The sequence below is a fragment of the Saccharomycopsis crataegensis genome, assembly GCF_037102585.1.
Source record: "Saccharomycopsis crataegensis DNA, jcf7180000000084, whole genome shotgun sequence".
NCBI lineage: Eukaryota > Fungi > Ascomycota > Saccharomycetes > Ascoideales > Saccharomycopsidaceae > Saccharomycopsis > Saccharomycopsis crataegensis.
In genome coordinates, this window is record NW_027043829.1 from 1,954,496 (window position 1) to 1,978,261 (window position 23,766).

The 23,766-nt window shown below is 37.6% G+C and overlaps 10 protein-coding genes across 10 annotated transcripts; 4 read left to right on the forward strand and 6 right to left on the reverse strand. All coding sequences in view use genetic code 12, as the record gives it.

Moving 5' to 3' along the window:
• Positions 1 to 1,290: 1,290 nt before the first annotated feature.
• DASC09_038570 (uncharacterized protein) lies at positions 1,291 to 2,601 on the forward strand (the record flags this gene model as incomplete). Its single annotated transcript, XM_064997456.1, has 1 exon — positions 1,291 to 2,601. One exon carries the CDS (start codon positions 1,291 to 1,293, stop codon positions 2,599 to 2,601), a length of 1,311 nt encoding a protein of 436 aa, XP_064853528.1.
• Positions 2,602 to 6,112: 3,511 nt separating this feature from the next.
• On the forward strand, positions 6,113 to 7,273 carry DASC09_038580 (uncharacterized protein; the record flags this gene model as incomplete). The annotated part of the gene is made up of 1 exon (XM_064997457.1): positions 6,113 to 7,273. The coding sequence occupies one exon, from the start codon at positions 6,113 to 6,115 to the stop codon at positions 7,271 to 7,273; it is 1,161 nt and encodes a 386-aa protein (XP_064853529.1).
• A 647-nt stretch (positions 7,274 to 7,920) lies between these two features.
• On the reverse strand, positions 7,921 to 9,678 carry HAS1 (ATP-dependent RNA helicase HAS1; the record flags this gene model as incomplete). Its single annotated transcript, XM_064997458.1, has 1 exon — positions 7,921 to 9,678. The coding sequence occupies one exon, from the start codon at positions 9,676 to 9,678 to the stop codon at positions 7,921 to 7,923; it is 1,758 nt and encodes a 585-aa protein (XP_064853530.1).
• A 413-nt stretch (positions 9,679 to 10,091) lies between these two features.
• Positions 10,092 to 11,672, forward strand: DASC09_038600 (phosphopantothenoylcysteine decarboxylase complex subunit; the record flags this gene model as incomplete). Its single annotated transcript, XM_064997459.1, has 1 exon — positions 10,092 to 11,672. The coding sequence occupies one exon, from the start codon at positions 10,092 to 10,094 to the stop codon at positions 11,670 to 11,672; it is 1,581 nt and encodes a 526-aa protein (XP_064853531.1).
• A 329-nt stretch (positions 11,673 to 12,001) lies between these two features.
• VPS60 (Vps60p) lies at positions 12,002 to 12,655 on the reverse strand (the record flags this gene model as incomplete). Its single annotated transcript, XM_064997460.1, has 1 exon — positions 12,002 to 12,655. One exon carries the CDS (start codon positions 12,653 to 12,655, stop codon positions 12,002 to 12,004), a length of 654 nt encoding a protein of 217 aa, XP_064853532.1.
• Positions 12,656 to 13,116: 461 nt separating this feature from the next.
• Positions 13,117 to 14,928, reverse strand: DPH2 (2-(3-amino-3-carboxypropyl)histidine synthase; the record flags this gene model as incomplete). The annotated part of the gene is made up of 1 exon (XM_064997461.1): positions 13,117 to 14,928. One exon carries the CDS (start codon positions 14,926 to 14,928, stop codon positions 13,117 to 13,119), a length of 1,812 nt encoding a protein of 603 aa, XP_064853533.1.
• Positions 14,929 to 15,204: 276 nt separating this feature from the next.
• Positions 15,205 to 16,323, forward strand: URA4 (dihydroorotase; the record flags this gene model as incomplete). The annotated part of the gene is made up of 1 exon (XM_064997462.1): positions 15,205 to 16,323. The coding sequence occupies one exon, from the start codon at positions 15,205 to 15,207 to the stop codon at positions 16,321 to 16,323; it is 1,119 nt and encodes a 372-aa protein (XP_064853534.1).
• Positions 16,324 to 16,581: 258 nt separating this feature from the next.
• Positions 16,582 to 18,987, reverse strand: DASC09_038640 (uncharacterized protein; the record flags this gene model as incomplete). Its single annotated transcript, XM_064997463.1, has 1 exon — positions 16,582 to 18,987. The coding sequence occupies one exon, from the start codon at positions 18,985 to 18,987 to the stop codon at positions 16,582 to 16,584; it is 2,406 nt and encodes an 801-aa protein (XP_064853535.1).
• Positions 18,988 to 19,538: 551 nt separating this feature from the next.
• Positions 19,539 to 22,439, reverse strand: VPS53 (Vps53p; the record flags this gene model as incomplete). Its single annotated transcript, XM_064997464.1, has 1 exon — positions 19,539 to 22,439. One exon carries the CDS (start codon positions 22,437 to 22,439, stop codon positions 19,539 to 19,541), a length of 2,901 nt encoding a protein of 966 aa, XP_064853536.1.
• Positions 22,440 to 22,901: 462 nt separating this feature from the next.
• Positions 22,902 to 23,261, reverse strand: ACP1 (acyl carrier protein; the record flags this gene model as incomplete). The annotated part of the gene is made up of 1 exon (XM_064997465.1): positions 22,902 to 23,261. The coding sequence occupies one exon, from the start codon at positions 23,259 to 23,261 to the stop codon at positions 22,902 to 22,904; it is 360 nt and encodes a 119-aa protein (XP_064853537.1).
• Between the last annotated feature and the right edge of the window lie 505 nt (positions 23,262 to 23,766).

Consider the following 23,766-nt stretch of genomic DNA (forward strand, 5'->3'; position numbering starts at 1 on the left):
GTACTGTTATTCTTTACCAAGACATTTTGTTGCCCACTACTTCTACAGCTACCACAACAGCTGCTTGCTCTGCTTCTATTTTTATCACTTTCATGTGCCATGAATCAGAGATCTTATTCTGTGTGACAAAATATCTGTTCAATTTTTGACGTGCATGATGGGGCAAGTAATGTACAAGGGGTCCGTGATTGGGTGTTTGTCACTTCCCCCCCCATGTATAGTGTTTGCTCAGTTACCTCACCTCCTGGCTTTTCATCTATACACTGATTCTATATACCCCATCAAAAGCGGACATTCTTGGTTCCCAAAGGGTAAGCCTGTGCTGGATATGGTTTCGACCGCTTCCGGTTGTGTTATTCTCGAAGTCTTTTGTATATATGTTGTCGAATAATTATAGTTGCTACTGTATGCCCCATATAATTGCTACTGCATAATTAACAATTTTTAAATAACCACGCAAAAAAAGAATTTTTTTTTTTGTTTTTTTTTATGTGGTGCCTTATTATCTACTCTGTCACTGACGAAACAATACAGGAAAAAGCCTTTCAGTTATTGTCAGTTCAGTGGAGTTTGGTCAGTGTACGTCTGTTTGCCAAGTCATATAGCTGAAAAGAAAGAAAAAACCACACACAACTGGTGGCTGCCTGCCTTTTTTCAGTCTCTGTGTATCCAGCTATTTCTGTGTATTTATTAGCCCTCGGGTGTTTGGGTGCAAAGAAAAAACCTGTTCATCGCTATACACAAACACACTTTCTGATAATTAGATTTTTATTACAGTGGTGGTATGCCTCGGAAAAAAAAAAAAAATAACACCTCCTTGTTGATCGAAATATGAAATGAGTGACTATTGGTTGGGGGAAACACAAAAGAGCTCTTTTTTCTTCACTTTGTAAAGGGGGATACAGAACATCGCAGTGGAGGACAATTAACCACTGTACATGCTTCCACTATTGCTACTCACCAACACTAACAAAAAAAAGGCTGCTTGCACAGAAGTTTAATATCAACAACAATAATCACCAGATTTGTCAATTTATTCTTCTTCTTTAGTAATTTTAACTCTTCCCCTCCTCCCACGGCGGGATAAATGAGACAATTTCACAGATCACGTGGGCAACAACAAAAGAGATTTAATTTATTTTACCTCCTTCGCAGTAAATAGCGCGCGTCACATTATTAAACAAATTATTTAATCCATAAACATAAACATAAACAAAAACAAAAAAAAATAGGAGCGAAAAATAATAGTAAACAAACAACAACAACAACAGCAAAAAAAAACAAAAAAACATGTCAATAGAAGAATCCAGTTTTGATCTAGATAACACTCAATATAGTCCCATTAACTCCGATGTGTCGATATCTAGCGTCGAATTGGGAAGAGGTGGAATACACCATGATAGTGATTTTTCAATAACCAACACTCTGTTTATACGGGAAAAGAGACAGCAATTTTTCGACAACAAAAAGCCTTCTACCAATCGATGGAAATCAGTACTATTTGATGATAACACCGTCTCCCGAGAAAATAAACCATCAAACAATAAATTCCTCGATCTAACTGACACCACCAACCTCGAAAATGCAATTCTCAAAAAAAAAAATCGTTACAAACCATACAGTAAACTTCCAACAAATGATCCCAAGAGAAACAAACCTCGTCACCAGGCCATGGTACCAGATAATGAGGCTTCCCAAAATATGAAATCTTTGCTTGCGAATTGTGAAAAACTATCTGAAACAAAAAGGCAAGTAGTTGAGGATTTGAAAGTTTCAAACATGCTACGCTATAAGTTGGGCGAAAAAGTTCGAAAATATAAAGATCTCAGTGATAAACAGAGGGTGGAAATAGAGGCATTGAAGTTGAAAAACCAGTTGTTTGAGGATGTCTTGAATGTCTTGATATCTAGAACTAATCAATCCAGCACAATAGTTAACTCGAACGATACCAAATCTGTCAATAATGATAATCAGCTGAAGTTGCAAGAATTATGTCAATTGCTAAAGCGTGTTGAAGCTTTGTCTCTCAGTAGCGGCTATTCTCTGCAGCCTAGCATCGTGCCAGAAAATGCAATCAATAAATCATTTCCTCCAAATATCGATGGACATAATGAAATAAAACAAACCGTCATCGCATCGAAAGATGAAATTATATCCAAATTAGACCAATTTGCTAGTAGACCACTCCCAACATCAAACTTTCCTACCTCTGGCTCCGTTCCACTGGAACAATTTATGTCAGCCAATCGTTCTTCTAACCCACCGGAGGGCGCTTCGAACGTTGTTAAAGAAACTTTGGCAAAATACCGTCGCAGAAATGAAGTTTTGAACCAATTGGAAGATTTGGACGATGACAAAAACTTGCAGTTCTTGAGCGATATGATAAAGGGCATCAAATCCCGTACAAATATACGTGATAATGATGGCTTACTTACTTCTATCGGAAATATTCCAGCCAAACATAAGCGTGTCCAGTTGAACCATGATAACGGGCCACTAAGTCACGATCCTTGTCAAAAGCCAGAAAGTTGTTGTAAATATTGTGACGATAATGATGGTGATGAGGATGGCGAGAATGACAATTCTATTCTATGGGATTGAAAAAGGTGAATAAAAACTACGATGCTATTTTAGACTATAGTGATTAGACAAGCATAATCCAGATTCATAATTGCCACATGCCTTTGAGTGTGATTCTACACCATTTCTTCGCTCAGGATCATTATATTTACCGCTCCTCTTTGGCTTCACCCTTGTATAATCATGTAGAATAATCCCAAGTCTAGATATTTACCTTTCTCTAATCTTTCCTTTGTTTTCTTACTTTTTTAATTATCTCTGTACTATATTTTTAAATCTAATGAGATTTTTTGAATCATTCTTTTTACAACTAACTTCTCGTATTGTATTGTGCCCCGCCATGGCCATGACTCATCTTCGTTAGTATACGCTTTATAAAATTGGTTGCCTGATGATCCCTCAATGTAGCTGGGGCTGGATATCTGATTCCGTCACTTCATATTAACTATATTAGTTCTTCTGTGTGTGAAAATCTCAATTCGGGAACTTTAGCCAAATGCATTGAGATGAAAAGTCAAATATCGCAAAATCAGTTGAAATTCCAATATCATCAATAATCATGCCAATGACGCATTTTGTGTTATGGTACATATATATTATTGGTCCTGACTTCAGATATTAATTCTGAAATCAGAAATAAAACCTCCCCAAATCAAAATAAAAGAAACGGGTATATTCAAAACATTTAAAAAGGAAAAAAGGAAAAAGGAAAACAGGAAAAATGTGAATGATTATCCGGAAGTTTTTTTTTCCTCCAGTTTATCAATGAAAACATTTTTCCGAAATATTAAGTCAAAAAGAAAAAAGCAGAAAAAGAAAAAAGAAGAAGTAAGCACAAAGAATTGGTGGACCCTTTTTAAGCTTGTTTCTTTTTGTGGGCGGAGGTACCTTTATACGTAGAAAACGGTAAAAAAAAAAAAAGAAAACCCGAAAAAAGGAATCATTAAGGAACCTTTGTAACTGTTTTGTTTTCCATTTTTTTTTTTTTCTTGATAATCCAATGAAGTTACACGTAATGTTTGTCTCCACTCCTTCTCTTTATTTGTGACGGTGAAAGTTTTTTCTTTTTTTCTTTTTTTTTTTTTTTTCTATATAGTACATGTTGATGTAAGTGACAGCTGCATGGTGTTTGATTGGGAGGACGGGGAAAAACAACAAACAAACTTTGCGGAAGTTGCAGATAGAGGGGCTGCTTTTGTTTCTTTGGAGACCAATCCTAAATACAAAGCTTCATGAGATATATGCCGTTGAAATAACCATGGGATCATAGTCGTTTAAGGTTATAGGTCATACGAGTAGGGTCTTTACAGCTGATGAGCCCAAATCCTTTGTTCATTTCGTTCAGTTGCTCATATTCTTTGTCCATTTTGATTGATAACTCAAAGACAAAATAAAGAAGGAATCATATCGCACGAATGGACGTATAATACATAAAAGAAATTTAGAAAACAAAATTATTGTGGGAATTATCAAGAGCATTGTACTTAGAAATTAGCAAGGCACATCAAGTTCATCTTGTTATCCCTTTTGCTTTAATTCGTATAATTATTAATTTTTAAAACCAACAGAAAATGCTACATCAAAGGAATAAAGCAATATTATTACTTTACCTCTTGCCACACAAATCGACATAACAAGTAAAAACTTTTTCTTGCTTTCTGTTTGTTTCCTGATCTTCAAAGATTTCACAATTGTGGGTGCCCTAAAAAGCTAGGATGTTCAAGACTACCCCCCCATCGAAGATCACCCACCGGGGGCATATAACCAGTGCATGCGAAAAAAAATTCTTCTTGCATACAGGAAGAATTTTCAGTTAATTGTACCAAACAGGCAGTGATTACGAACAAAATATAATACTTGAAGAATTACTTTTTATTCAATATTCAACGTCCAAATGAAACCAAAAATCAAACAAAATGTAATAACCAAAGAAGAAGAAAATTGGCCAATTTAATTGGTATATGTGGTCCTCGAGGATCAGTGAGTTTTTTTTTTACCATATTTTCCGTTTCGATGATTTTCATGGCATTCGGTCAATGATTTGCTGCATAAATGAATGACAAATAATCTCCCAATCGTAGTTCCGATTGAACCACTCATAAGTGCTTCTTACTTTTTCCCTTAATGTATCTTTAAAAATCACCACTCATTTTTCCTTTTTCTCGGTTTGAATAGCCTATCCCGACAATTCGAGATCTAGATCTTTCTGCTTGACTTGATTTGCCAATCTGCTTTGTTTGACATCAAGAAAGTCATGCACTATTAAGCAGATTTATTGCAACTAGACAATAGCAGGTGGCAACAAATGCCTTCAGTTTTAAGATGAATGAGTAATTACGGCCTTCCGGGCTTCGATGTTGATGCCCTTTGACTCTTCCCATATGTAAGTTTGTGGCTCATTTTTCGGGGAGTTGATCATCCTTGCCATTCGACCCGAGCTCTTCTTCAAGGATGTCTCAAATGGTTAGCTAATCTAATAACGTTGGTGGGGCTTCAGAGGATGACAAACCCCAGATACTGCAGACGTCATTAGTGGATTTTAGGCGAAAGAAAAAGCAAATATCGTGCTATATGTGATCGGTTGGTGGAGAGACATGGAGGCCATGGCTATGTTTTGTCTAGACCATATGCCATACTTACTAATATCGAGAGCCGGTAAGCGAGGCACCAAAAAAAAAAAAAGAGGTAGAAGGTAAGTTCATGCAGCCGTCCTGATTATAGTGCCTCATTGAGCAGTGTAATACCTGGATAATACAGGGCTACCAACCAAAAGGCCCTTTTCAATAGGGACATCTGGGTACAGTGCCGGCGGTGGCGACAAGTAAAACGAGAATTTTTCACATTTGGATTCGGGAGATTTTTCCTCGATGCACACACAAGAAAAAAAAAAAAGGAGCCAACGGGCTTAAACACTTTGACACATTGAAGGCCAGGTCCCATCAACGTACAATTAAACAGTCAACGCCAATGGGAGCATGTAAGATCTTACTATAAATAATAGTAAAAAAAAAATAAAAAAAAAATGAAAAGTTCAACAATCTCGGATTGTTTGAGTATTCCGTGAATCATTATTGGCTATTGTCAGGGCTTCAAAAAAAAAACCCCCCCACCCCCAAAAAAGAAAGGAACAAAAAAGTAAAGCGCATGGATGCACCTGTCCGCAAACGGAAAAATTTTTGAGCCAAAAGTCTAGATCTCATCTACAGTCATAAACCTCTCCCAAACTAGCGATATTGGATAATAATCGTAAAGCAGGAAAATTTTTTCTTGGTCTTTTTTCTTTTTGATGCATTAAGCTTTGATGTACGAGATGTTGACCGGAAAATTGTCAGCGGACGAGTAAAAAAGGAAAAGGAATATCCCAATCAGATCTCAATATAAATACCAGCCAGAATTCTCTAGGACCCTGTGTAGAATTTGTAAAACTCTCTTAATTAGACATACTTAACCAACTTGTGATTATTCATTCTTTAATATTTCCAATCAAATCACTTTCACTGTTCTTTATTTTGTATCACATCACCCAAATATCATGTTGTGCCAATTGTCTATTGCCTCTCTTTTTATTTCTATGACCGCTGCTGCCGGTCACCATTCTCACAAGTACGCCTTGTTTGATGAAGCCGTTGAGGTTTCTAAGAGAAGCAGCGGTAATGATTGTGAGTTCCCAACCGACTTGGGTTTGGTTGCCGTTAACGAGAAAGGTACTGGTGGTGGTTGGGCCATTGCTATGGACCAAACCTGTAAAGCCGGGTCTTGGTGCCCATACGCTTGCCCTCCAGGCTATTTATCTGCTCAATGGGACCCAGAAGCTACTAGTTACACTTATCCACAATCTCAATATGGTGGTTTGAAATGTAACTCCGACGGTACTTTATCCAAGGGCTTTTCCGGCAAAGCTTACTGTGTCGAAGGTAAAGGCACTGTTTCTGCAAAGAACACTATTGGCAAAGACGTCGCCTTCTGTCAAACCGTCTTGCCAGGTAACGAAGAAATGTCGATTCCAACCAATGTTGGTGCTAACAATGAAACCGTTTTGGCCGTCCCAGGTACCGATTACTGGGCTGGCACTGCTGCTCACTACTATGTCAACTATCCTGGCATTTCTGTCGAAGACGCTTGTACCTGGGGTTCCGACGCCAATCCTCAAGGTAACTGGTCTCCATATGTTGCTGGTGCTAACCAAGATGACAGTGGTAACACTTATGTCAAGATTGGATGGAACCCAATTTACTTGGACAGCTCTTTTGCCACCACTGAACCAAACTTCGGGATTAGAATCACTTGTGATGACGAATCTAAATGTAACGGCTTGCAATGTGAAATTGACCCAACTGATGGTATCAACACCATCAAGGGTTCTTCTTCCACTGGTGCGGGTGCCGCTAACTTCTGTGTTGTTACCGCTGAAAGTGGGAATAGTGCCAAGATTGAGGTCTTTAGCACTGGCTCTTCATCTTCCTCTTCCTCTACTTCTAACAAGGGCGTCAAAGTCCTCAACAGAGGCGTGAACGCTACTAGCTTGGCTACTTCTATTTCCGCCTCTGCCACTGCTGCTACCAATGCTTCTCACATCACCGCCTCTGCCACTGCTAGTACCAGTACTTCTGCTGGTGTTGCTAGATTCAACACCAACCCTATCCAAACTATTGCTGTTGTTTTGGCTGTGGTGATTTACCAAAATTTATTCTAAACTCCGTTTGCCACTCCTTATTGATTTTTGCAATGGTTTTAATGGTTTTAATGACTTTTCTGTTAATTTGTTTGTTCCTGCTTTTATTTTAAAAATTTCTTTCGTTGTATTTTTTGGTTCTCTATTTTCAATTTTCACTCACCAACTTTGGTTAGTGTTGGTTTTGGTATTCCCCTTTATTTTTTCACATTCTTCCCATTCTTTTTTCGACTTCGTATCATATTATATTATTTAGGAATCGTTTTATAAAATTTTGGTAATATTCAATCCGTTTAGTTTCTTCAGAAAAATGTAAGAATTTTTCAAATCTAATTTAGATTGGTTCCACAGATTCAAGAGTTTGAATTTTTTTTTGTCTATCGATGACAAGAAATATAAGTTGAATACATATTTCAGCAACTTTGAAAAAAGAACAACTTTCCTCAAAAATCTATACCTACGCTGTCAAAATAACTCGATTATATCATGAATTAAGATATTGAAGCAAAAAGAGGATGAAAAGAAAAAATAAATGAAAAATAAATGAACAATAAATGCTATCTAAAAATACAGAAACTAAAGAAAGGTAAAAATGAATAATATCACATTATACCCCTCCTCCTAAAAAAGACCACCACCACCATCACACTATACTGGAAAATTTTATCTCAACGTCTTTTGTTTTGGTGTTGCTTCTTATCTTTTTTCCCAGTCTTTCCACTGGCACCAATGGTAATATTGACTCTTGGAGGAATTGGGAAACCATAACCTTTAGCAACCTTAGTCAAGTCCAACTTGTCGATTTGATAAACGGTTTTCAAATGATGACTAGCGTAGGCTTGCAAGTAGGCTCTGTAACCATCTTTGGCGGACTGATGCAACCAGTAGTTAGAAGCAATCAATTTTTCCAATTGTGGTTGGACGTTAGCAATCTTGCTAGTTGGGAATTCGTATTCGTTCAATGGAACCTTGGCAGCCTTCAAGTATCTCAAGAATCCCAATTCTGAAGGAGTCAAGAACATAAGAGACTTACCTTTACCGGCGGTACCTCTAGCAGTTCTACCAACTCTATGAATGTAATCTCTTGGATCATCTGGTGGATCAAATTGGACAATCCAATCAACAGCAGGAATATCCAAACCTCTAGCAGCGACATCTGTACAAATCAAAGTACCTTGCTTAGCGTTACAGAATTCGAAGAAAGTATTAGTTCTCTTTTGTTGCTTCTGTTTCCCGTGCAAGTCCAATACTGGCAAATCAATATAGTTCAATAATTCACCATAATATTTGACGGAGTTACAAGACGACAAGAACACAATGACCTTCTTTTTCTGGTTTCTCTTCAAGAATGAAAACAACAACAAGAATCTCTTGTCACTGTCACAAACCACGTAACCTTGTTCCAACCCATTGGCAGTAGAGCTGTCCTCACCGGAGTCAACATTGATGTATAATGGACCGGCTCTAAGAGAAATTCTGGCCAAGTCATCAACCTTGGTGGTTTGGGTAGCGGAGAAAAGCATGGATTGTCTATTTTCATTTGGCAAAATCTTGATGATTTGCTTCATTTCTTCTTCGAAACCAATTTCCAAGATTCTATCAGCTTCATCAATGACCAAGGCCTTAAGATTCTTGAAAACAAAACCCTTGGTGTTTTGTAAATGATCCAACAATCTACCTGGGGTGGCAATCAACAAATTGACACCTTTGACCAATTTCTCAGCTTCGGCTCTACGATTAGCACCACCAATGACGATACCAAAGGTTTGAGTGTGATGCTTCATTAATTCTCTGGCAACCCCAAAAATTTGAAGTGCCAACTCTCTGGTTGGGGAAACAACCACCACACCAGTACCGTTTCTTGGTTTGAACTTCAATGAGTAGAGCAATTCAATGGCTGGGATCAAGAAGGCTAAGGTTTTACCAGAACCGGTTTTGGCGGCCCCCAAAACATCTTTACCTGCTAAAAGTGGAGGAATGGTTCTTGCTTGGACCTTGGTCATCTTAGTGAAGCCCATTTCACTGATGGCTTTAAGAGTAGGCTCGGATAAATTGAGGTCTACGAAAGAATCAGTAACTGATTCCTCCTGTTCTTGTTCAGACTGGATATTTTCTGGTTTGGATTCTTTATTCAACTTCTTTGCTGCTGGCTTTTTTTTTCTATCTTCTTCTTCTTCTTCTTCTTTTTCATTTTCCGATTCGTCATCAGAACTTTCTTCAGGGGTTTCTTCGATCTTTGGTTCTTCTGTAACACCTAATAAGTTTGAAACTTCATCGAATTGACCATCTAATTCATCAATAGCCTTGGTTTGGTCTGCATCTTCTTCGACATTCTTGGAGAGCTTTGACTTCTTGTGACCCTTAGAGCTCTTTTTGTCTCCGGAGAGAGACTTTCTCTTCTTATTCACCTTTTCTTTGACAGCCATGTCTACCAATATATTCCACTAAGAGGTGCTAGTGTTAGTATGGAACATCACATCTTGAAAATTTTTTTTTTTTTTTTTTTTTTTCATCCTGCATGAGATGGCGCTGACTAAGACACCCACGTGACACAAGGATCCATTCAAATGGTACACAATCGCAAAAGTGCTGGCACGGGTAACGCCCCATGGATGGCTGTATAGAAAAAGAACCCAGGCAGAAAACGATGAGACAGACAGAGGGAGAGACAGAGAAAAAAAAAAGAGGCGATTAAAAAAATCAATATCACAGGTTTACTTCAATTCAAAAAAATTGACAGTTATCTAATTTAACGACATTAGTAGTTTGTCCCTCCATTCTAGTGAAAGTTAATTTCGCAAATATCGGCTGATACTTTGGTTCATTGGTTTTGCCAAAAATGCCTTTACATGATTTATTTAATAATTCCATTAAGGAACAATCCCTGATTTCCTCATCCTCATCTTCATCGCCGCCACCACCACCAGAAAGGGATGGTTTGAGTAGCGCAGAATCCGCATCATGTCAAAGAAACAAATTAATGATAGATAATCCTTCCAATATCATTCTTTCGAACTTGAAGTGTCCTCCCTCACCCCCACCAATCTTGAATAAGCCAAATACCTCAATTGAACGGGTTTTGAAGATTCAGAATAACGAGAATAGTTTGCTGGATCAGACAGCGACTAGTGCAAGTAGCAGCGGTACCAGCGCTGCTCCAAGAAGACTCACCATTCCTGCCGGTGGTGCATTATTGAGAGGCAAAAGCGAAGAAGGCAATAGTGGATCGGACAGCAATGATAGGATTACAACCCTCAATGCCCCAATGGCTGCTAAAGGAGTAAGCCAACTGGATAACAGGGGTAGCAGCGCTAGCATGAATAGTAATACCTCACAGCAAAAAGTTCTTGGACATAAAAAATCTGATTCAGTACATGCTCATTTTTATGTCGATGATACGATAAAACACGGACCTCAGAGATCAAGAAGCACTTCCATCAACACCGAAAACAGAAAAGAGCTCGAATCAACCAGGTCAGGGGCTGTTAGCGGCAATACAAGTGCAAGTGCTGCCGACTCTAACTCTTCTGACTCTAATAAGCCGCCAGCAATGAACGTTGATCCAAGATTGGCCCAGGATGATGGTAAGTTCCATATCTTGTTGGGTTCGACTGGTTCGATCGCCGCAAATAAAATACGGTTATTGATCAACAAATTGGAGGAAAGTTACGGCAGAGACCAGATAGCCATTCAATTGATTGTCACCCCGGCCGCTGAACATTTCATATCTAGAGAAGATATCCCGCCTCACATAACGATTTGGAGAGATAAAGATGAATGGGCGCTTTGGAAGGCGCGTTCAGATCCTGTATTGCATATTGAACTTCGAAGATGGGCTGATGTGTTGATTGTGGCTCCTTTAACCGCTAACACTTTGTCCAAAATTTCTTTGGGCTTATGTGATAATTTATTGACTAATGTCATTAGGGCGTGGAATATCCAATATCCAGTTATCTTGGCCCCTTCAATGGTAAATTACAGCTATAGCTCTGCCATCACTAAACGTAACTTGAGTTTCATTAAGGAGCACATGAAGTGGATAGAAATTTTGAAGCCCACGGAAAAGGTGTTTGGTAGCTATGGGGAAATTGGTATGGGAGGAATGTCTACAGAGAATGAAATCTTGGCCAGAGTTAAGGTAATAATGAAGGAAAGATATGGACTAGATAATGAAGATGAAGATAATGTAGATGACGATAATGATGATGATGATAATGATGATGATGATGACAATGATGATGAGGGAGATGATGGCGACAATAAACAAATGGGGGGTGAGGAAGAAGATGAAGATGAAGATGAAGATGAAGATGAAGATGAAGATGACGATGAGGATGATGACGAAACTAACACAAACCCTAAACCAACTTTGCCTAAGAAGACCGGGAAAGTTTGTATTGCCGATGAGGACAAATGTTAATGATCAAATAAAAAATTTAATTGTACAATATATTTAAAGTTGTTACCGATAATTCTCGGAGAACAAGTTTTTCTCTAATTTTTTTTTTTTTTCTCCTTCGGAAAGCTATTTATCCCTTTTACTTGTATCAAGTATTATATGTATTATAAAGCTTACACTTTTTGTAAAATCATAAAAATTAAGAAATAATCATGGTTAATGTATTTGAGAAACAAGCCGAAATGAAATAAGATAAAAAGAAAAGAAATTGAAAAAAAAATAACAAAGGGAAATAGAAAGAAATATATATATATATATATGTATAGAAGAAAACAGTGAGAATGAATGCATCAAGAAGCTGTCACCTTATCGGCGTTGACAGGTTCCTTTTGTTCGGCTTCCTCATCAATAAATTTTGGAATAGTATTAGTTTCAGCCGGAAGGTAGCTTGGCAAATCTAACCCATTTTTCTGTTCATATTGAACCTCATCACCTAGAGCTTCTAATTCGGCATCCAATTCCGATTCGCTAACATCATCAGGCAAGCTGTAAGAGCTACCCAAAGTTTCTTGTATCTCGTTACCCTTTTCAATCAAATCAAGCATCTCTTCTTGCAAGTCTTCGATCTTATCGACGTCTATCTTACCATAAGTCTTCTTTAATTCCTTATTTGTTTGTTTCAAAGTGTCAACGGTCACCATGGTATTCTTCAAGTTTTCTGCAGTCATTTGCGCTTGGGATATGTTCCACGATTGATTTTCCAATTGATCTTTTTGTTGCTCAATTTGTCTCTTTTGTCTCAATAACTTCATGGCTTTTTGCTTGAGGTTTTGTTTGCCGGGGCCTTCTCTCATTCGTGATAACTTTTGTTGATATGTCACCAATTCAGCATTGATCTTCGATAACTTTATATCGAGCGACGACACTCTGTCATCTATGCTACCGAGCGCATCATTTAGAGTCGCCTTTGGCTTGGCTGCCTTGGAACCAAAAAGTCTGTTCATTATCCAATATCAGATTTTAAAAACAATGATCCCCTTTGTTAATAATCTATCCTCCCCTTCTCTTGGTTTGGGTGTTTTTGCACCCTTTCGCCATCATCTCCCACCAAGCGCTCATAACTATTACTAAACGCACCATAGAAAAGATGCCAGAAAACCCACGGGCTAACATGGCACAATAGTTTGTTAACTGTAGAATCCACCCCCCCATAAAGAGAGAAACAGACTTTGAAATCGTATTGTTTATTTTTCTCCCATAGGAGATGGTGGGACAATATACCCATAATTCTCGGGAATAGGATTAAAGATTATCATTTGATGAATATTTACTATTAATGGGTTGAAAGATTATAGCTAGTAGTGTAATGACCTTAAAAAATTACCAGAAATGTTAATGGACACAGAAATAGATTTCCAATAGGTCAAAGTTTATTAATCTAAAAAAAAAATACACAAGTACATTTCTATATTATGTGGGACTTATTATTATGATCGTAGCCTCTGGCAACCCCCGATCTACCTTCCTCAATGGTGGCTCCATCTTCATCATAGTTTTCATCATCCTTGAAATCACTTCCTAACCCGGTCCATTGTCTGGATTGTAAATGAATAGCTGATGTTGATACTGTTCCCTTTATTGCCACGGTTTGCGAAAACTTCTTGACTAATTGGTTACCACTAACCGGTTTACCATCACCACCATCGTCGTCGTTATTGTCGGTCTTTGTAGCATCTGGATTCAATTCAATTTGTAGATGATTGATTTGTCTCAAAGGTCTGGAATTGGAAACATATTTACCTGTGACCGCACTGAATTCTGGTGCATAATCTTCGTCTGACATTTTACCCTCATCACCAGAATTCACAAAATCGTCATCGTCATCATCGTCATTGTCTTCAGCAAGCTTGATGATATCTTTAAACCCAGTCACCCATTTCCCGGTCCAGGAAACCTCTGGACTTAAAGCCAAATGCAATTCATACGGCGTGATGATCGGTTTAAAATATTCACTGGTCTCATCAATAATGATCCCACCTTGTCCACATCCCAAAATACACCACACATCAATAGCATCGAAATTAGCCAACTTTGCCACGTTCGGTTTACCAACTACGAACATGTAGTACTTCTTATCGGCATCCTTTATCCATTTTGCAACAATGTTCACCATTTTCTTTGTGTTATCTAACGATAATGTGTTCACGAGAATACCGACTGTACCAGCAGTTCTGGCAACGTGCATATAACGATAACGACGCATTAACGACGAGAAAGGACCATTATTGATAGTACAAGCTTTAGGATCATAAACTACCATCGATGAGAACTTGGTGGTTAAAAAGAGCAATCTAGAAGGTTCTGGAAGCGTGATATGGAACAAGCTGTAAGTTTGCAAGAGCGAATTCAATTCGTCTTCGTCATTAATATCAATGTCTTCTGAATGTAAACCGGTTAATAATCTGTTGCCGAATCTTATTCCCTCTTTTTGCTTCTGCTTCTCAAAATCATAATTTATAATCTTGATGCTTTTTTCTTCGTTATACGCTTCAGCATAGGCAAGATTCCGGTATTTTATCTTCAATTCATCATATACCGGCTTTAATATATAGGAGTAACTAGTGTCGGACATTAAAAGAATATTTTCTTCAGTGTCCTGATATTGCTCCTCAAACTTCGAAGTCAAGACATTTATATCCAATTGGGGTTTACCAAACACATATACAGAAGGTAGTTTCTGAACTGGTGTTAAACAGGAATCTCCAAAATGCACAACCACATCGGCACCAATGTGCTCAGCCGCCACTTCATCAACACAACATGGACTGTACGATGTATCTGCCAAAACCCACACTTCGTACTTATCTATTTTCTGTGATTTTGTAGTTTTCCTTTCCTTTTCTGTTTTACCACAGCTGCAATCGGTACATGTAGCACAATGACCACCATGCTTCTTCCCATCGTCCAACCCAGCGTCTATTGAATTATTTTCATCAGGAATAAGGCCTTCCTGCAACATTTGCACAACATAACTGGAATCACAAACAAGGGAATCAGGAAACTGGAGAGTGATCTTCTTGAATTTGCCTTGTAAAAACTCTATCAATTCATCTATCGAATAATAGTCTCGAAGTAGTTGTCTAACCTCATTTTTGTTGGCTGGATCATGTTTCTTCAAGTAACTTCTTTGCTTGGTTTCCTCGCTTTGGAACTGATCAAACTGGAAAGTATCATCCGTCTGGGCAGTGGAAAGAGCCGGAGCAACTTCACCACTCATATTAATTATAATTTCTGGTACTTTTCTTGTGAAATCTAATTGAACAATTCCACAAAAATTTTCTTTTTGGGTATAGAGCTTTGGCACTCATTTTTTTTTTTTTTTATTTTTCATACCATCGCTGACTAAGCGATGAGGACCGAAAATTATCGGTGATTTTTTTTTTTTTTTCACCAGCTCTTCTAATTAGCGATAAAAAAAAAAAAATTTGATAGTGAAAAAGACTCATTTGAAAACATTATTATGAAAAGATTCTTTTCAACAACAGCTAAAACAATGTCTAGAATTAACTTGGGTGTCACAGGAGACTACCATGTCCACTTACGTGAGGGAAAGATGATGGAGTTGGTCACCCCAACCATTCGTGAAGGTGGTGTTTCCATTGCATACATCATGCCTAACTTGACTCCTCCAGTTACCACCATTGAGAAAGTGGTGGATTACAAGAAACAATTGCAAGCTTTATCTCCAAAGACAACCTTCTTGATGACTTTTTACTTGAGCCGTGACTTGACCCCTGAATTGGTCGATAAGGCTGCGAAGTTGGGAGCCATCGACGGGATCAAGTGTTATCCAGCCGGGGTGACTACCAACTCTCAGGCCGGGGTCGATCCAAATGATTTCAGTGATTTTTACCCAATTTTCGAAGCCATGGAAAGAAATGACTTGGTGTTGAACTTGCACGGTGAAAAACCTTCCACCCACAACGACCATGACCATGCCCATTTGGATGACACCAATGTCGATGAAGCCATTCATGTGATGAATGCCGAATCCAAATTCTTGCCAGCTTTGGAGAAATTGCACAAGGATTTCCCAAATTTGAGAATCGTTTTGGAACACTGTACTACCAAAGCTGCCATCGACATGGTTGAAAAAATCAATGCCGAAAGAAAACCAGAAGACCCAATCAAAGTTGCTGCCACCATCACCGCCCACCATTTGTACATCACCATCGATGACGTTGCTGGTAATCCAATCAATTTCTGTAAACCTATTGCCAAGTTGCCATTGGATCGTCAAGCTTTGATCAAGGCTTCTACCTCAGGTAAGCCATATTTCTTCTTTGGATCCGACTCAGCTCCTCACATCTTGTCCAACAAAGTGAGAAACGAAGGGGTTTGTGCCGGTGTCTATACCCAAAATAACGCCATTGCTTATATTGCAGAAATTTTCGATAAATACAATAAGTTGGACAACTTGAAGAAGTTCGTTTCCGACAATGGGATTGGTTTTTATGCAATTCCAAAAGAAAAAATCGTTAACCATGATGAGTTGATCTTGGTCAAGGGTGAAAACATTATCCCAACACTTATTGGAGAAGGTGAATGTGTGGTACAACCTTTCAAGCCAGGCCAAAAGCTCTCCTGGACTGTTGAATGGGAAAGTAAATAGATTTCTTCACAGCTTTGGTTACAATTTTTCTTTTTCTTGGCTATCGTCATTCAAATCATGATAGTCATAGACAATAAACGTTATTAAACAACATAAATTAGAGAATTCATAATAAAAATTTAAATAAAGAATTATTCTTCTTCATCTTGTTTTCTCTTATCGTTGGAATCAACTCAAAAAAAAAAAAAGAAAGAAGGAAGGAGTGTCTGAATGAAAATAATAACTATGGAATCCAAATAGAAAAGCAATAAATAAGCATTACACAGTGCCAAGCGTTACCATGAACTTAAGGTACTTTTTATCCTTCAATGACAAACTTCCATCCTCATTGAAAGTGCACATACTATTACTTTTCCAACCCCAGCTCTGTGATGTGCTAAACAAACTAGGCGAGCTAGTGAAACAAATCAAACTCGATTTAGTCTTCTCTGACGGGGTTCTGATGATAAAGTAAACTGAAATTTGACTTCTTTTATCTTCATAACTCGGAATAGATTTGTCCTTTTCTTGAACATACTTCTTTGGATCAATAGAATCAAGCGCTGATGCCCGACGGGAAATTTGACTGTTGTTAGCCGTGGCAAAAACTTCCTCACTGTTAGTATAATCCCCAAATTGAGAACTCAAGTTCATTGACACTTCGTCATTATTAAGCCCCAATGAATCTAATGTAGAGTTTGGCAAGGCATCATCTTCATTGACCACCACCGTACTCAACCCTCCGTTAGAAGCCGAATTCTGCAAATCGACAGCATTATTAAACTGCTCACCAATTGTTTCATTGGTATTGAGACCATTGACAATATCATAACTCTTGAAAATATCCTGATTTATATATCCATTCTTTGGGGGTCCTGGATTCAGCGCTCTATGTAAATATACTCCAAGCTGAAATTTCTTGTGCTTCTTGATTTTTTGAATGTAAAGATTCCAATAACATCCGGCATACCATAAAACTTTCCCATACAAACGCTTTTCAGTGTCCAAGTTAGAAATATCACAAAATGCCACTGAAAACCTAAAAGGTGGATACTTAGACCATTTATAAAGCTTTCTGGAATTAATTTTTTTAGAATGCTGTTTCATAATGTTTTCAAGGAGCAGGCTTTTTGATTGATACTGGGAGTCATTAGAGTCTAATTTTGATGTCATCACATCGCCAGATGTGTCACAACTCTTAGCAGAGTCATCATCATCCTCTTGCAAGTACTCTTCTTTTTCTCGCTGATCAATATCAACGGGCTCAGGATCATCATTCACAGTTTCCAAAATTTTCTGTTTCTCATCAATAATCGCATCCAAATTCTTGGGTGATCCATAAACCGTTTCATCCTTTACAGGAACCTTATACCACGGCGGCTGAAAACCATTAATTCCTGGCTGAGATTCTCCAAGTTTAGTAATATTCAATTTAGAATCTGATTTTGGAGTAGATACTATCAAACGATGCAAAGTAGATTGAACCCAAAGAGCATCTCTTAAAACCATTGAATCAACGAACGGTTCACCATTGGCATCTGTCAAAGTTTCCAATATTTGTAATTGTTCAAATGATAAATGGCAAAAATAAACTGATTTGCAAAGACAATGCTTTAATTTGGATATCTCTTCAAAATATAATTCGTCATCGTCTTCATCGTATGCGGACACATCAGTTATGACTGATTGAGTGTCCTCAAAGCTGGAGTTTGCGTTACTCTTTTTGGTGCCAAAGTAACTAAATGAAGAAGATCGTGATTTTAAAGGTATTACTCTATCATTATTATAATTATTCATGTACATTGACTTGGCAGGCCGCACAGTTTTTTTATTCAACTTTAAATCTCTCAATGGAGCTTCTAACCCATTGGTGCCACTTAGGTCATTCTCTTCAATAGATATCAGCAGCGTCGATTCATTGTTTGCTATTACTGAATTTTCATCTTTGACGCAAATGTTGACTTTAATTCTTTTTTCGATTAACTTGATAATAAATAGACACCTATCCCATTCTGTGGGTACGAAAAAGGAGTCATTACTAACCACGTCCACAATAAGGTCTGTAGGAAGTCCGTCCCATGAAGCCACACCTTTTTCATATCCTTCAATACACAATAACCCTCTAGCACTATCTAAAATTCTCTCTGACGGGGTTCCCAAATTATGACTATATGCAAATAGGGTGTACTTCCTCAAAGTATCAAAGCTTAAATCACTGACAATGTAATCTGTTGCGTTGCATACAAGTTCAGGAATATCCAAGAACTGTCCTGTAGAAATCATGTTGGTTGCTAACGCTTCTTCGGCAATCTTATCGGTTCCCCCATATAGCCCACCGATTGCCAACTCGAACGAGGTACGGTTTATGTTGTCGTGTATAGAATCAAATAATAACTCATGGCATTTGGAATCATCGTCTGACCATCTAAGAAACAATGCTCTGAAATATCCTGCCCTGGATAAAATCAACTTATGAAGGTTATATTCCTTATCAAACGCTTTGACGGTGATATCGGAACAAAAACCTTGAAGAAACCCATTTTTGTGAAGAAAATCTTCTAGAATGTTATCGGTTTTTTTGCAGCATCCATAAGCACAAGTTTTCAGAGTAGATAGTCGATAACTGCCACTTTTGTACCCTTCTGATGATTCACGAAGAGGATGATGTCGACTTCTTGAATCCATAATTGTTTCTTACGATGGCAACGCAACAATTTCGGTGTTTTTCTTTTTTTTTTCTTTTTCGAATTGAGTCAATATATTTTGATTGCTTATGGTCTGCTAAGAGTTTAATTGTTATTTTCCTCTTCTTTAATTTGGGTGTGTGTGTCAAAATGGTTGGACTCATCTCATCATTGCAAGGCTATTTTTTTTTGTTGTTGTGGGAATTTCTGTACACGGTGATTGTACCAACGGCACGGGTAGCAAATGTCATATCAGGTTGACACATTGAAATTTCACTATCATGGGGAGCAAAAAAAAAAAAATAAAAAAAATGAAAATAATGAGCTTAATAAATATATATATGGATCAAAATATCTAGAAATTCTACAGATGAGGAAGGTTATTTAAAGATTATTCATTTTCATGCCATAACTTGGTACTGTGTACACGTTTTGCTGTGTTTACATAAAAAACTTACCGGATTTTTCTATTTGAGTGGTACAGGAGGAAGAAAAAAAAAAGTAGAAAAAGAAGTTTCATTTTATCTGGGGAGTGAGCTTCAATTTCCCATCTCAACTCTCACTGTTTCTGTTGAAGAATTTCCCCAAATTGTTCTTCAAGTTTTTTTCCAAGTTCTCCTTGTTGATTAAATTAGGCGAAGATGAACTGCTGTTGCTCTTGAAAGAAAAGTTCAAATTATTCAAATTTGGAGATAATGATTGCAAAGAGCCCGACATTATTGGGCTGCTCTGGACAAAATTCTTCAAAGACGCAGTTGGAGGACTGGTCATAAACTTATTGAATGCAACTGCATTATTATTTTGATTACCAGAGCTGTTTGGGCTAGAGACAATCATTTGAGGAAGATGATTAGCATCAACATTGAGGCTTGTCATGAAATGATTGACAGAATTCTCGTCCTGGGAAATATTCAACTCTATCATATTCTTTTGGAAGATTTCCTTATACTTCAACAACTCTTTTTTCTCACCAGAATGGATTGGTTTAGGCTGGCTAATCACCCCTTTGAGGATCAATACTTTGATGAAATTTTCAAAATTTGTGTCTTGCACAATCATAAGATAGTTATTGATCAAGTTAGAATAATCACGGCTGTTAACCATGAGAACCTTTAAGAGCTGTTCAAGTTTCAAAAATTGAGAATTCATACGATTAAGATAGGATTTGCTGATATTGAAATTGTATTTCTTTGTTGGTCCAGAATCACTAGCGTTAGAAGTGGAATCTTTGGCGACTCCAGAATCATTCGTCATCACGGCTTCCGTGGCCAAGATTTGGTCAACTTCAGCTGTCAGCGATGACAGATGCAACGTTCCAATTCCATTCTGATTTCCTTCATTTTTACCATTAGCCATGAATGGCAACCTTTTAAAGAAATTTTTGAGTAATGATAAGTCAAGTAGAATTTGGGATGGAATTTTATCATTTATAGGCTTCAATTTTACCAAATTGATTAAAAACTTATCAATTATTAAATCAATTAATTTATCGAGCAAGTTTCTAATATATGCACTTTTATTGATCCCCGATAAACTCAATTGCAAATCTTCACTCAAAGTCTTCACCAAGTTCCCAGCGTAACGACTGGCGCCACTAACCTCATTAAGGATCCTCCAATTAGTGTTCAACATCTCCCGGAAATTTAACTCACTGTCTAGTTCAATCTTAGACAAGATTTTCATCAAACATTCGTTGATGTTGACCATGAAGAGCTCCTTGGTTCTCCCAAACGTGTTTTCTAAGGTTTGCTGTAACTTTTCTTTATATTCTGGTTTGATCAAGGACTGTAACATTTCCTCAAGTTGATCGATTGTCAGGTGGATATAATCGCTGGTGTTGATGATTAAACTAAGGTATTTTATTGACTCGGCAACAGAGCTGTTGACTAGATAATCATTATTCTGAGGAATCAAAGGGCGGAGAATATCATTGGAATACCGTACAAGGAAATTATTGAAGAAGATCACCAAGTCAATCATGATTTCACCATTAGATAGTTTTATAAGCTGGGATAAAATACTCTTGTAGACTCTAAACAAATCAGCAGACGATGGGAAAACATTGCTCAATTCTTCGCTCTCATCGTTACCATTGGCATTTTCTGGTTTGTTGGCATTTGATTTATAATTCCCGGGAGTTGCGAATTCCAAGAACTTAGCATTCAACGTCAGTTCTTGATTTTTTAACCAAAACTTCAAGAAAGGCTCAAACGATACTGATATAGTTTTGTGATATTCGACTGGTTTCATCAAGACTAACTCCGGATGGCGTTGCATCAATAATTTGTTCTTCTTGGTGAAATAATTAGTCAAGAAGTTCTCAAATTCAAGGGTGCTTGTCAAACTTTCAACCACTGATTCAACATTTATATTGGTGTTTTCCCCTCCATCAGTACCTGACAAGTCACCACTAGTAGTTAAAGCTTGAGAAATATTAGATTGGTTAAATTCACAAAACTTCGACGCCAACTCTTTGTCCACTTCCCAATTTAACGGAAAGATTTTCTTGAATTGGTCATCATAGTTTTTTAACAATTTCTTAAAGAACAAATATCTCCTTGAGACATTTTCCAATGCACCAGCCTCATCTTTCAAATTTCCAAAGATGGATCTAATTTCTTTTAGCTCAGTATCGCAAAACCAATTAACCAATTTGAGTCGGTACAGGTCCCCCAAGATATCTAGTATATTGCATGCTTTTGTCAAGTTGTCACCGTCGATTTTGTTGGCGTTATTGACGACTTGGTCAAAATCATTGAAAATTGAACTAGTCACGTCAATTTTCAAAGCGTGAATGTTTCTGGATAACTGATTGATTTCATCAATCGACTTATAACTCTTGAAATGATTATTAAGTTCTATGACTACCGAAAACAAATTTAGTATCTCTCCATAATTCTTCAACTTCCCCTTTGTTTTGTCACCATTATCAACAAGCTCCACCAATTGATTATATGCGCTCAATAACATTTGCAATCTCTTGAGAACCGTCATGGAAAGCACTAAGTTCTTTTTACTTTGATCTAATTTCTGGATCGTAGATGTCATCTTCGTGATCGATGATTCGGTGTTCGTGGCAATGGTTCTAGTGGAATATAGGTCCGTCAATAAAGAATTGATTTCCAAATTCAATTGGGCAAAAGATAATACAGAATCATTGGAGTCTCCATTGTCATCCCGATCATTTACATTGTCATCAATTTCGGATTCCAGCTGTTCTTCTGCCAGTACAATCTCTTTCTCGGCCTCTTTCCCCAAGGTGTCCACAAATTCATTATATCTAACTTGATCATCCTGTATAAGTTTAGTCAACCTTGTGCCATAATCATTGGTGTACAGTAACAACTCTGGTAAGTCAGCCAATGATGATGAATCTTGAAAGATTGAGTTCAAATGCTGTAGAGGGTCATATGTCAATGAAAACAAGTCTGTATCCATGGAGGAATCACCCATTATTGATGTGTGAATATATCTTTTATTCGCTTGGTATCTTGAGACGATTAGATAACGTTATGACAGCATAAGTAGTGAGTTTATCGCTATATATCCTTGAGTATCTTGATGAGGTAAAACTTTGGGAATGGGAGGATATTAATGACCGTTTGTTTCAAGGGCCTGTGTTATTTTCAACTTGTGGTGAATGCGTTTTTTTGATACAAAAAGTAAAGGTTGAAATAATCTACGCCTTACAAAACATGGTTGAAGCAATTCCACAGAAGAATCAAGAAAAAAACGCAAAACATTATGTTTATAGAAGTTGGCTAGCAGTTTGCTCTTTTTATTTCCCCAATTATGGTACATACCAATCAATCTTACATTTTGAGATACTTCTGACTCGATAGACAAAACATTCATTTGCCATCTCAACTATATTATATATACACGACGTTTTATATCACCCACACCGCTCTTGCTTTAATTGGCATCTGGGTTCTTGACAATGTAGTCAATGGCTTGGCCAACGGTCTTGATTTCATCGGCGTCTTTGTCTTCGATTTCAATGTCAAATTCTTCTTCAATGGCCACAAGAACTTCAACGGTGTCCAAGGAGTCCAAACCTAAATCAGTGATGAAGTTGGTGGTACTGGTGATTGGGGCAGTAGAGTTGACCTTGTCGAAAGATTTCACAACGTCAATGATACGTTTAGAGACTTGGTCTTCTGGCAAAGTAGCATAACTCTTGACGGAAGCCATCATACCAATACGAGGAGAGGCAATGGCAGCACGGCGGGTGGCCATAGAGAAAGCGTATCTAGAAAGAGCTCTGCTGAACATTTTTGTTTGTTTGTGAGTGAGAGTATTAATGGCCGATTAGTTATAATCTATAATTGTTATTGTAAGCACCAACTCCTCTCTGATAATTGGTTCTTTTTTTTTTTGATTATTTTTTTTCTTTCTTAATTTCGAAGCAGCGGTGATGTATGGAGAGAGGGTAACAAAGAGATCGCTCGCCCCAGTCGGGGCAACAAACGGAGCTGTGCAGTGCAGTGATCCCCGAACATCAATCAACAACACTAATTGGACCACTATAATGCTGTGTATCTACAACTTGTGAAATACATAAGATGCAATACTAAAAGATAATAAAATCATAGACACGTTAACTCAAAGGAAACAAATAATAGAGAAAAAAAAAAAGAGATACAAAAACTGAGAATATTAATAGACAAAACAGACTTATCAGATGAACATTAGCAGTAGCTTCCCATAAAATAATATATTGGATATCAGGGCAATGCTAGCTTGAACACATCTCTAGGAGATATAATACAATTCACAA